Source organism: Xiphophorus hellerii, chromosome 20, assembly GCF_003331165.1.
Source record: "Xiphophorus hellerii strain 12219 chromosome 20, Xiphophorus_hellerii-4.1, whole genome shotgun sequence".
NCBI lineage: Eukaryota > Metazoa > Chordata > Actinopteri > Cyprinodontiformes > Poeciliidae > Xiphophorus > Xiphophorus hellerii.
Genome location: NC_045691.1, coordinates 29,577,770 through 29,591,435, shown reverse-complemented (window position 1 = coordinate 29,591,435; position 13,666 = coordinate 29,577,770). Strand labels below are relative to the sequence as shown.

Below are 13,666 nucleotides of genomic sequence, written 5' to 3'. Positions count from 1 at the left end.
TGTGACATCTTGGCCAGCATTAACATGTCTTAAACATTCCTCTTGCTCCAACTTGATTCACTCAACATTTGGAAGCGTGATCAACACGGACTGCGTGGCTTCTCTCCATTGCCAAACTACAACCTTAGGCAGACTACAAATCTAAAGCAACGCAGAAACTCTTGTTCAAAAACTCCTTTTGTTCACTGATTGGCCAGGATAAAGTGTAACTTGAGAAATTCGAGATCAACGAGACAAATTCCATACATAGCACTGATGGAAGATGAGAAGGCAGTGCGTCAGAAGGCAATGGTCAGGATAGTTTAAAGCAAGTTTAGATTAAAAAAAACAAAACAATATCTCAAGCTTTGAAACACCTCACAGAACAATTTCAATCCATCATGTGGACATGGAAAGTGTATGGTATAACTGCTAAGCCCAAAGGCACGGCTGTTCCTCTGCAGTGAAAGGTTGGGAAAGGAGAGCATTAATCACAGACAGAACAAGAATGACACGGTAACCCTGGAGAAGCTGCAGAGATCCACAACTCAGGTGGGAAGGTCTGGAAGGTTCACAACTATCATGTGAACCTTGGTGTGGCTACAAGACCATCGTGTTGAAAGAAAGCAAAAGAAGAAGGTAATAGAGAGAAATAGACAGAAATAGAGGCTTTTTTGCAGAAAAACAATGCACACAACCCCAAACTTGAAACCTGATGTGAGCAGAATCACGCTGTAGGGAAAACCTGTCAGAAGCTGAAAGATCACAAACCTTGCATTTACTTCCACTTCAAAAACATTTATTGGTTTTTATTTTATGAGTGCATTAATTTGTGGTCGTAAGGTAGCAAGGTACAAGGCCTAAGGGGTATAAATACTTTTATAAGACATACCTGAAGCAAGCAAAGTTGAGGACACAGAAAGAAAAAGATTGGATTCCTACCTTTGAAGGAGATAAAGACTCTGGGTGCGGCAACTACTTCATTACTGCTGATTTGATTCCCCAAAGTAAAGCTGGACAGCACCAGGAGGACGAGCACCGTCCACATCTCATCCGGCCTCATGGTGGACAAACGTCCAACGGCACGCTCTCTCTTTAAATCTGCAAAGACAAACACAAACATGTGAGAAGCGGAGATGCTGGCGCAACCAAGTGCTCCATAAAATCTCCCACAGAAAGTCTGGTTTTGTTTATCAATTTATGCGATGTGTCAAACCAGCGGCTCCCAGGGGCCCCATCGACTGTTGCTTTGGGCGGCAGAAAGAGAGCGAGAGAGCTGAGGTGCAGGAATGACGCCCAGATTTTCTTGGAGGCACCATAAAAACTGATGAGCCCTGACAAAGGGGAGCCAAGCTTTTAGCGATGTGCTTGCACTTCCATTTGGGAAAAATTATGTTTGTTTCCCAGAGTGTGACAAACCAGTGGAGAGAGAGTGCGCCGACTCTCCTGGGAGAAGCCTTCTCCTCCCCGCTCCGTCCAGAACGCATTCCTGCCTCATGACAGCACACGTGCGCTGCCGCTCCTGCCCTGTGATTACAGGTTTACCTAATGCCAGGTTACAACTGAGATTACTAGAAAGATAGAATTTTTGTTCTAAAATGTTCTGATTGGTGCAATCAAGACAATAAATATTACTTGTTGCAGAAAGAACTGGATAGCTGGGTTATAAATGATGAAAGAACTGACCGGCGCGCCTCAATAGTCTTGAAAACAACTCAGAAGGGAGCATCAATTAATCTTCAGGGAATGACTAATGGACACGAGGGATGATTACTGATTCATAACTCGTAGATCAACAAAAAGACTCCATTCCTGTCTTTGATTAAACTTCTTGGGGTTAGGGCTAATTGGGTTCATCCAGTCTCCAGTGTTTGGAGCCACTTTCATAGACCCTGGCAGATCTGCGTGGGCCTCAGAGACGTGGGTCGATTTATGAGCATGCTGCAGCTGTTTAAACCTCAACTGTTTACCGACAATTTGTTAACCGTCCAGCTGTTTATTCGGAGACAGAGGCCAAGTCCTTATTCACACAAGCACACAACATCAAACGGGGCGCTGCACCCCAAAACGACACCGTGGACTGTGTAAAGGACACACACACTTGCATTTTACTAGAGATGCACCAGAGATTGGTATCGACCAATTTTGTTTCCGTATCGACTCCGATGGGCAGGGCAAACACTGAAAATTAGAATTTCTGTTTTGCTTGTTAAATGCATCAAAACTAAGAACTCACACAATTTCCAGTTTCTAAACGCGTCTGCAACCATATAGTTTTTATACACATTTTTGATATTAATAGGAAAAATATATAATATTTACAGGAAAGACATAACATCTGCTCTGTAGAGCAGTTCTCTAAGACTATCGCCTCTAACTCCGAGTCTATTTATCATAGTCCTAAGAAAAAAACAATGAAATCAGCAGGTCAGACCTAAAGGTAATCAGAAATCGGTATCAGCCGGTAAAAGGCTGATTGGTGCACTTGTATCATACCACAAAACCAAACATATCTTCTCCCTCAGAAAGTACCATGCATTCAGAAAATATACCGTCAAATTTACAAAGCACATTAAAAACCACATTTGTCATATCAATGTTTCATATCGTTTCATTTTGCCTGTTTAAGTTATTTTGAGACAAATAACATGTTGGTTGGTTAATGCTCAGCGGGTAGAGTTGTTTCCAATTTTAGAGACAATTCACAGCACTTCACTTGCAACTAAAATAAGAAAAACACAGAGAAAACCAGGCGGGATGTTTCAGTGTTCCTGAGAAATAAGAGCTGTAGACTGAAATCAGAGTGTGACAGACTGGCAGCCTTGGCCACACATGGGAGGCAGAACTGTAAACAGTCTGGTGTGGTATTAGAGCGCACAATAGACTGCAGAGCGATTCAACAAATACTCTCAAATTATCTTGTGGGAATCCATTCAGAAATTGATCAGAATCCATACTCTTATTTTATTTTTATGGAATGAGATTATGACATATTGGAAAACATAAAACAAATATATTTTTTTAATCAAGTCGGTGTTTTATACGCATTTATTGATTTTTATTTAATATTATATATAATCCATACCAAAAGAGAATAATTACAACAATAAGTGAATAGAAGTAAAATCAGTCTTACCTCACAGCTTTCCGTAACACAAGTTCAGATCCAACCCTGCAAGCCACTGAAAAAGCCAATCCCAACAGATCGATCACACACTCTCTCTCTCTTTCTCTAAGCTGAAATCAATAATAATAGAAAATCCCTGCGCGGCTCTTCAGCGGCCCGTGTTGCGTTCAGGGGTGCGGTGGCGGGGCCGTCTGTGTACCTGCGCAGAGCGCGCGCGCGTTGGCCCCGGAGTTGTCCGCGAGCAGTCAGGGAGAGAGAACATAAAATGTTTCTCTAATTCATCATTGTCCGAGAGCGCGAGGCGAATACATGCTCTCCTCGCACGAGCGCAGCCAACATCTCGTGGGAGAAGTGGAAAAGAGAAAAGCGAGCAGAAAAGGTAAAAGAAAAAAGTCCCCGCGGTGAAAGATAAGGTCCGACAGCGCGCTGTGCGTGGCGCGCTGGAAAGTTGGAAGCTCCTGTGTGACTGTGGGGGAGAGGCAGGGCGCTAGCAGGTGGATGCGGAGGCCCATTTGCCTGTGAACACACCCACGGGGCGGGCTGGAGCGTACCGAGCCGCCCCTCGGTCTCGGTCTGCCGGGGAGCTACACGATTCACCGCCGCAGGCTTTAGAGCAGCGCGTGCGAGCCGAGAGCAGCAGAGAAGAAGTCAAAGTCATCTTCACCTGAGGGATCCAATCAAGTTGATCCTCACGTGTATCTCACATCGATGAAGGCTAAATAAATGAATACTGGCTCAATGATTCTCGCTTTGTTACCTTTGAATAGAAGTGCTTTACTTTCAGAGTATTTACAATAAAATGTCCCAATTTTATTTTTAAACGCTTTTGAAGAATGGACTTCTTAACTATTTTAGTTATAAAAATATGAATTGTTTTAATTTAGTAGAACATTACTTTTAGGTACATTCGGTGCTTGGCTAGCATAAAATATGAACATGTTAAATGCTGTAGTATCAAGTGCATTTAAGCAAAACAATACTTTTTGCTGCCCTGTTAAACTACTACCACATTAACTAGTCAGGTTATCTGCTCCACTAGTCAGCAGATACTGATCATTAGAAATGGGTTGAAAACCGTAATTTCTTAAGAGGCAAATATCACATTTTGACCAACTAGTATTGAACATATGAAACACAAATAATGATCAGCCTCTCCATCGTTAATCTTAATAAAAGTGATTGAAACTAAGCACGCAACAGGAAGCGAGTACCATATTTGCAAGATGGCTGATGATTGGGAATTGCAGTTTCAGATGCAAACTCCATGGAAAAAGAGTCTCTGTTGAAAACACGTTTTGCCTGAAGTTTATGTATTGAAGTCTTGGATTTAACGGGAAAAAATGCCACCCTGGAGGAAGACATTTTTTGTTGATAAGAGAAATGTAACTTACTTAACTGTCTGTCGCACCCTGAAGTTGTTTTCTGTTGCTATTTTACTAGTGCAGTCAATGTTAAAATAATAAAAAAAAATGTTAAAACCCACATGGGATGAAATGCAATGTCAGTCTTTTAGCTGGAGAGTTCTTTACCATGTGAGGTGCACATCTGGGAACTCTAAAGAAATAAAGTCTTCATACATCCCAGTAATAAACACATTAGATTTACTTTGTTTATGTTTAAGTGCATTTAGTTGAGTTTGGTTGCAGCTGTTTGTGAGCATAAAGTTTATTGGGTAAGAAAACGTGTTCTTTTTATAATGGTGGTTACTTTAATTCTAGATTGAATTATCCTGGCTATTGCCTTCCTACAGAATTCGACTCGATTCTCATTTCCCTTCAGTGCCCTGTCTGGGCTTTCTCCCATTGAACTGGATTTTTCCAGTAGAAATTCAACTGTGCCAATCAACAAACAGAAAGAGAAGTTGTGAACGGCAATGTTGATTTTCTGCGCTGTTTTAGAATCGTAGTCTGCTTGTAGTTTGGCAGTGGCAGCAGAGGAAGCGAACAAAGCATGTTGGCCACGCTTCCAAATATTGAATCAACATTAACAGCCATCTTGTTTGGCTTGGCACTCATCTCTTTGCAGTGGAGGATGGTTGTTTACAGCGCAGGCGATTTCCGGGAAGCTTCATAACATCGAACTAGTGCATTAGCGACTGGGTGAAATTTAAAACTTCAGAGTCCACGCCTCCAGCAAGCAATTGTTTTTCAATAGCCGAGTGTCCAGACCCTCCGGACGAAGCAAAGTGTAGAACCAAGGTCTGGCTGTTACCAGGCTAGCTTTAAACTCCACCACAACCTTCTCTGTTATTGGGTTTTATTTAGAGGCGTCAGAGCAGAGAGAACACAGACGCACACCAAACTTTTTCGTACAGTGACTACCTTCAACAAATTTTGTGTTCTTTTTCTTTCACTTCACAACTATGCACTATGCTGATGAGAATACAAACACCGACATGTTACAGTAGTTATTGGATTCATTAATTTTCTGTTAGTTCTCCTTCCTTCCTCTGCTATCGTCTTTGACAGGAGAGCCGTTTACTTTAAATCACTCGCCTGTATTTTCACCGTCTATTTCCGTGACAACCAATGCATTACCATCTGCCACCCACACTCAAGGTGAGGATTGAACACACTCCTACAAGAACAGGCCTAACTGGTGCTGACATGAGTCCCCCCTCCACAACCCCACCAAGTGAGTGGCAGTGCATTAATTAGACTTTCAAAAAGGTGTGTATTAAAAAAGATAAAAAGAACTTCCATTAACCTAAGAGTTTCATGCATAACAAGGTCTGCGAGGCATTACATCGACTTCTCTTTCTATTGAATGTTTGACTTGTCAGGTTTAGTTTAATGACTTGGAGTGCAGACAATGCAACAATTGCTAAGTCAGAGTTATCACAAATTAAAACTCTTATCTTATTTGTACCCCGGTGATTTGGGAAAAATGGAGCAGAAACATCGTTCGTTCGATGGCACGCAGGAAATGACATGAAAATTCCTAATTTGTTCAGCTATTCAAACACTGATTGGATGCTTGAGAGTCAGAGTTGGGGCCCAGGCAGAATTTCTAAAGCTCATTGAGAAAATTAAACATTTCCCCTCAATTTTAATCATTTTCCATTCAATTTCCCTTTGCACCTACATTATCTGCCTTTCATTCATTCTGGAGTCTTGGTGGCGAAACACCATTAAGCCCGTCGGGGAGAAGTGGAGGGAAAGTTCGTGATGTGTTTGGCTGTCGGCTCAATGAGGTCAAAAGGAGCTGCCAGGTTTCACTTTTCCTCCAAACGCATACAGGACTCTGCAGCCTGATTCAGCACAAAGGGACTTGGCAGAGGTCGAATAGATTCAACTTGATTTCAAGCGGTCATCTTTCTATTCAATGAAGATACAGCAGATTCTCAGCGTGGCTTTGGAGATCTTTTCCTTTAAAACGTTTTTGTCTTGCTTAAACCTTTCAGGTTGTAAAATAATGTTTTAAAGGGGCAGAAATATGTGTTTTACAGGCACATGGTTCCATTTCATTGAATACTCCGGTAACTATGTCATCTTCAGTTGTTATAAAAATGCTATTTAAGTATGACTTAAAAGAAATTAGACTCTGTTGGAATTGGAAAATCAAGGTATTTTAGAATGCTTATTCTCACTTTTATTCAATAATTACTACATTTGTCTTATCATAAATGCTGCTTCATATCTTCTGATTTTATTTGGCCAGGAGTTCTTCGGCGGGTTTTTTCTCAGAGCAGTGTCCGCCGGGTCATTCAGTCCATTTTACCTTGCTGCTCTAGCTTGAGGAGCATAGCAGCTTGATTAATCTGCCAATCAGAAAAAATGAGCACGGCAAATAAAATTTCAATACATTATTTGAGATTACAGATTAAGAAACAGATTTTATGATACAAAAAAATATATACGATTAAAAATTCATGGTTATAACTTTTAATTTCATTTATACTTTTTTATTTTTATTTTCCAGCTTTAAGACTCCCTGAGCGCCCCCTGTTGGCCTCCACTTTGACCACTGATTTAGTCTACTTCATGTTGCCAGACAGGCACTTCTTAATTCTATCGGCCAGGTACTAACCACGCTGCTGACATTGAACTCACCTCCCCAAAAACATAGTAATTATAATCAATTTATGATTTAACAAGGAGGCCATTTTGCTTCAGATACATTTTTCTTCTAAATAAGGTCATTTGAAAATCATATGTTAAATTGAATGAAGTTATATTTGATGTTAAAATTTGTATGATAATCTTAACATAAAACAAAATCTGTGAGGCGGTGAATAGCTTTTCACAGCTTCGTACTTTCTCCTGCCCAGTATTTAGTAAAATAACAAAATATTTTGCTATCAGCCAAGAGAGCATTTCTATTTAAACACTCTTCTGCTTGATGGGAATCTAAAGACATGTTATATTAGAGGTGGATCTCTTGGTCTTTTAGTGAGCCGGAACCATTATCTCTGATAAAATCTTGCGAGTGCATGATACCACACTGTCACCGACGTCTATCCAAGTGGTGTATGAACTTGTAACATTCTGCAAAACGAGCCTGCATTCCAGCTGAAGTGTGAACTTTGCTATCTTCTGGCTCTGCCTGCAGGGCGTGAATGAATGCCAGGTGTTGAACTGCATTTGGGATTCTTATACAGTTCAAGAGATCACCTGCAAATACAATCCCAGTTTCAGTTGTTGCAGAGAGACGCGCCGAACTCCATGCTTCATGGCTGTCGCGTTGCGCTGAACCGTGAAACGTAGCCGAGATTCTTTCTCGGTTCAAGACGAAGTGATGAACTTGCACCCCGTTATGCTTATTTCACAAGTCTTTATCTGCTTTTCTCACCTCTTTTTGGACCCCATCAAGTGCACGGCTGTGTTGCCGCACACAAGAAGTGTTCAGACGCTACACGCTTTAGATTTTTGCCATCACATTGAATTTCAGTGAAGTGACTGAAATCTTGTTTAACAAGATAAAAAAATATATACTTTGAGGAAAGGATGACTCGGGTTTAAAATGCTTAACTATTGAGATGTAATACTGTCATTTCTGGCATCTAAAGAACACAATACATACATAGTATTGTGATCTAGTGATAACAGCTTTTATGTGCTTTTTGAAAACAATTCTTAATTTTTTGACCTGTCAACGTTTCTCTTTGGTTCATTTACAGAGGAAATGCTGTCAAATAAGCATTCGGGACAGTATCTTGTATTTGGCAACAAACAATCTGTTTTAGGTGGCAAACACTGAAGTTAGCATCTGATCTGAAGCTTCCAACTCTATGGTTAAAAAGCTGAAACACCTCTCTAACAGGCACTTCAGATGCTACAAATCATACGTCAACTTTGGCTCGAAAGGAACAACTGAATTCTTTCTTGCGAACATTATTTAGCAAAGATGAAATGTTAGCATTCACCTAAAGACACTGCAATATATAATTAGGAAACTGAATAGAAAACATAAAAATAAATTCCTTTAAACATTTACATGAAAATTTACAATTCAGTCTACAGTCTGCTTCAGTGGGATCTGAATTCTGAATACAAGATTATTCCAAATCTATTTCTAACAATATAAATATGGAATAAATAGTAGTTTTATACTAACCTGTTATTTTTACCACTTTTAGAGGGTTATAAACTTTAGCTAATTCGCATTGTGATAATATTTCTGTCAGATCTGTTTAGAAACGGATATAAAAACCCAGAAATATTTTAAAAACCAAGTTAAACTATATTTAGATTCCTTATTGCCCTCTAATATTGCATATGTACATTCTCATTAGATAAAATCAGTAAAAATGTTCTGACTAACATTTTTTTGCAAGACAAAAAAAAAAAATATATATATATATATAATCTGTTGGCTATAAAGTTCTTTGTTTCACCTCATCTCACTGCCAGGAATAACTCTGATCCCGGAAAGGTTGAATTCTTCCGCTTCCAAACATGCCGATAAACAAAATCAAATGCTCGTGGGCACAAACGCACACAAGTCCTTTAAACAAAGCTGCGACCGCTTCGCTTTTCCAATAAAGATTTAGCTGAATTTTGAATTGAGCAGGCAGGTGCTCACCTTGTGCCGCAGACAGATAGGAGCAAAGCTTCGCTCCCAGCACTCTCTCCGTCAATGGTGTTCTCAAAGCTATTAGCATTTAAATGAGAAAAGAAAAGTGTCCCATCTAGATTACAAAGAAAAAGAAAAAGTCTTTACGAGTGGAGAACTTGTTCAACACTTCTCGTCTGTTCAGAACAAACTTTCTTCTCGTCCTGACTGAGTGCAGTCAGTTCAACAAGCGCACTACAGGGCTTTACATGAGTGTGTGCCCCCTTCAACTTTTTTCCCCCCGCATGTTCTCACTTCACAATCACAAACATAAAGTATTAGACCAAGTCTAAATGTGAACAGGTAGGAAAATGATGGAGGACCTTTTTATAAATAAACTCTGGAAAGGGTGGCAGGTATCTATAATTAGCTATTTTGTATTTTTATCTCTCCATCAGCCCTGACAAGCTCTCCTGTCCCTGGATAAGCAGAGCATCCCCACAGCATGATAACACCAGCACACGTCTCAGCTCAGGAAAGGAGTGTTCAGTGCAACATTAAGGTGACCCATTATGGTTTCTTGTACATAAAAGTATAGGTCTATACAAAACAAGTTCGTTATATTGTATACAAAATCATTTTTTGATAATGGGATTTTAGTCTGGTCAGTTGTGCCTATTTTGAGCTGTTTTAGAGAGATTTAAAGTCTTCTCACTTTAAATTCAAATAAGCTGCTGCTGGCCACGGCCCAACAACTCAACATTTGCACTGGTTGAGTTGAGTCATGAAAATGGCTGCAAAATGATGCACAGCTACCCAACCGTACATCTCTGAAGAGCAGAAGTGGAGTCTCCTCCACAAACAACGAGAATGCAGAAAGTGGTTTCTGAATGGTAAGTCAAAAACAAAGTACTGTATAACCATTTACCATTATACAGTGACCAAACACGCAAGGTCTTAGCTTGCGTCAGCTTATGGCGTTAGGGTTGCCAGGTTACGGCGCAGTGCCTGTCAAATGTGACTAAATCAGAACCTTTTTGTAATGGCTCATTTTCTAGACACCAAAAAACATTAACTTATTGACCAAAAAATGGCTGGGTGGTTCTTTTAAGCACTGGGGATGCCTTTAGAGGCAGTAGAAATCCAAATGATAGTACAAAAAATGTCAACTCTGCATAATGAGTCCACTTTGGTTTCAGAAAAAAAATCCATGTTTTATTTGCATTATGTGTCTCTATATACATAACACACTTTTACAGTATACATGTATATAAAACTATATCTTTGTTAATATAACCAGGATTTTGGAGAAAATGTATTTCTCATCCATTTTGCAGTTGCTGCAATATGATCTTTGCTCTGGCGTCTGGCAAAAGCAGACCTGACATGTTGAGGTGCTGCGGTGACGGTTTAAACGCTCTCATTGACGATAATGGCTGCAAATTTACTGCAGAGTCCATTTCGTGACGGAGCGGAGCGCAGACGCAAGCGGCCCAAATTGAGAGTAAGAATGCATGTGGCAACAATTGAAAGGAAAGACTCAATCGTCTTCTTTAAAGGTTTTCTGGCCTTTGTGAACTTTATTTGTAGTAGATTAGAAAGGAAATAAGGAGAGAGGGAATGGGGAGGTGATTTCAGATGCTAGATAAAACTTTACAGGGCGTAATAAAAAGGTGGAGAAATAATATTAGACAGATGACTCGCTGTGGCGACCCCTAAAGGGAAAAAGCCGAAAGGAAAAGAGGAAGAAATAATAGGACATTAAGAATAAAGCACCAACTACATACATATATGAATACTTTTCACATTGAATGCCTTCTCGAAGCAATCAAGCGCTTGGACCACCTTTCTTTGCCCCCACCTGTGTTTGGGGCCCTTGAGCAAAAGTTTCCTCTGTTGTTTTTGGCCAAACGTGGAGCTCCATAAATTTCTTAGTCTCTAAAGGCCCAATGATACTTAACTGCCAGTATCGGCCCAGTTGCCTGAAGGAACCACTACCCACAGCAGAGAAACCGCTTTGATTTTCTGCCACTTTTCACACGTCATGTGGCCAAAGGAACGACGACCTTCCATAAGTCTCGACTGAGCCGCGAAAAGAAACGAACGCCGCGTGAGCCTGTGTGCTAAACAGCATCTTACGCTCGTGCCGCGTTAACAGGCGAGTACGTTTTCCAGCCACTGCTCTACATCAGTGTTGACTTAATGTGAAAGGCAAATAGTCTGTAACTGAATAAAATCCCAGCCCAGACATAAGTCCAGAAGGAAAAGAAAAGAAACTGGTCCACTTTCAGATTCTCAATACACCTCTGTTCTCCAACGAAGGCGGCCTGGGGTTTTTTCAGCTGTCACCGTAAACCTGAGCAAGAGGATCTTGACAAATAATCAGTCTAACAAAGTCTGAATGGTGATTTTATTCAGCAGAGGAACGAGTCGATCTGATTATATACATACGAAACACCAGCGGCCAAGTCCTTGAGGTGGGTCGCGTTTGAGTCACGCTCTAATAGTGTGCGTCATGCTTCCTTTTCACACCAACTTTCTGGGAGGTACCAGGCTAGGACAAAGTTGATTTTGTGTTGCTGCGATCCATCGGAGAATTAAAGCGTGATGACATCACTCAACAACCACACCAGTACATTTTGTTGTGCATGCAGTCGGAATAATTTTCATTCACACACTGCTTCGGTTGTGTGTTTGACCGCGCTGAAGGTGCAGAGCATAAGTCAGCAAATGTTGAATTCATGTGATGCAGCTGAGGAACATGCATCTCAGACAGTTTGAAGAATAGAGCGTGAAGTTAAATAGAAAAAATACTTTGCTTAAGCATTATCCAAAGCTTTCCTCAAGAACATAAAAATAAAAGTCTGAGGAATATTGGGAGTCAGGTCTTCAAGAGAACAGCAGATAAGGCCAAGTGTGCATTCAAACCAGCTCTGCTCAGGCCACTTTAACGTAGTTCTAGTTTGTCTAGAAAATCCGGGTCGCTTGGGGAGGTGAGAAAGAAAAATCAAAGTCTGATGCGGACCAAAAAAACTTAACTCTGTTTTGCCTAAAAACCTGGGCCTCAGTTTGGTTGAAGTGAAGTCTAGCGCGGTTTGAATGCATATGTGAATGCCAAGCGGACCAGAAACCGCCCCAAAAGCAGGAAGCGGACCATCGTGCAGAGAATTCTGGGTAAATACAACCAAACAAACACACTAGTTTAGCGCTAGCAGGAGAAATTACTCCTGGTCTTTCGCCGAATACAAAAGAGAAACCCATAATGTCTGACAGCGTTCCATTTTGCAAAGAAGGAAGTTGTTCGCAAAACAACTTCCTTGTTGTTTCCTTGTCTCATGTTGCCTTCTGAGGCTTTTTGTGTCATTTCCAATTCAGTAGTTCTTGATCCAGCGCCACCACAGGTGAGGGGAGTAAACATGTTTTTCCAAACGGTTTGGTTCCTTTGACATAGTGCAGTGTGACAGTGAACTCCACCAGCTGAAAACTGTAAAATGATTTTAGACAATTACATGTGAAAATACACACAGTTCATGTTACACATGGTGCAGGTCAGTGTTTTCAATATCTTTAGTAACATGAATGAGTGGAAAGCCAATCAGTATTGACTGACCCACAAAAGATATGTATAGGTCAAGCTGACCTACATAGAGTCACAGCATGACTGTAGCCAACACTGCGCCAACCATATAAATGTGTTTCCCCACATGCTGTCCTATTATTGTTGCAGCAATGAATGCATTTTATTTAGTACTTTTTATGAAAGTTCAACTGTATGTGAGAACAACTGGGAGACAGCAGGTCAAATGGGACAAGAGAGATTGTTACAGATTAATGGAAAGAAGGATGATGCCAAAAATCTTGTATGGAAACAGGCAACGAAACAAAGGCTTGGTTTCAGCAGGGTTGTGAAACAATGGCATGGACTTCCATTTTTCTTTTAGCTGCTTCTCTCCTGTAACCCAAACAGCTCAGTTCATCCCTCCTTGGGCAGTCAGCACATTAACATACTTTCAGTTTAGCTTATTTATTAAAAAGGTGGGTTCTCCTCCAGGTAAAGCCTGTAGTTTGGCTGTAGGTGACCGTCTTCCAAAAACAAATCCTCCACCTCACTGTGCATCCTGTCTCAGTAGTCTCATTGATTCTCTGTCCTTGTTGTCCTTCACACCAACAGCTGGACCTCGTCAGCCCAAACAAGGCAGTGAAAGAAAAAAAAAAAGCTACTTCTGAAAGAAAACCATGAGAAGTCCCATTTGCAGTTTGACAAAATCCATGTAGGAGACACAGCAAACTTATGGAAGTAGTTAATGGGAAGATGGAGGGAAATAAATGGGCAATCATGGAAGGTAATCTGATAAAAGCTGCAGAAGACTTGAGACTTCCCAGAAGGACAATCACCTCCAACATACAGTTTGTAGTGGCATGGTGTAAATCAAGGTACTGACTCAAAAAATGTGAAAATGACAACAAATCCCAATAATATACATTGTAGGTGTAACATGACAAAATCATGTCATGACAGGGAGACCTAGACTCAACAACTTAGCAAGTACTTCAATCTGTTCTGTG

At 40.6% G+C, this 13,666-nt stretch overlaps 1 protein-coding gene across 5 annotated transcripts in view; it reads right to left on the bottom strand.

Annotated features, from left to right (window-relative positions):
* The window catches only part of LOC116710836 (semaphorin-3F-like), a 76,175-nt gene extending 72,583 nt beyond the window's left edge, over window positions 1-3,592 (bottom strand). For 3 of the 5 annotated variants that reach the window (XM_032550090.1, XM_032550092.1, XM_032550093.1), the window contains exons 1-2: window positions 3,116-3,591; window positions 922-1,080 (exon numbers count right to left, since the gene is read on the bottom strand). In XM_032550090.1, coding sequence (XP_032405981.1) covers window positions 922-1,042 — 121 coding nt within the window. In that variant the 5' untranslated portion in view covers window positions 1,043-1,080; window positions 3,116-3,591. Of the gene's footprint in view, window positions 1-921; window positions 1,081-3,115 lie in introns of all 5 variants that reach the window. The other 2 variants (XM_032550089.1, XM_032550091.1) reach the window with 1 other exon arrangement.
* Between the last annotated feature and the right edge of the window lie 10,074 nt (window positions 3,593-13,666).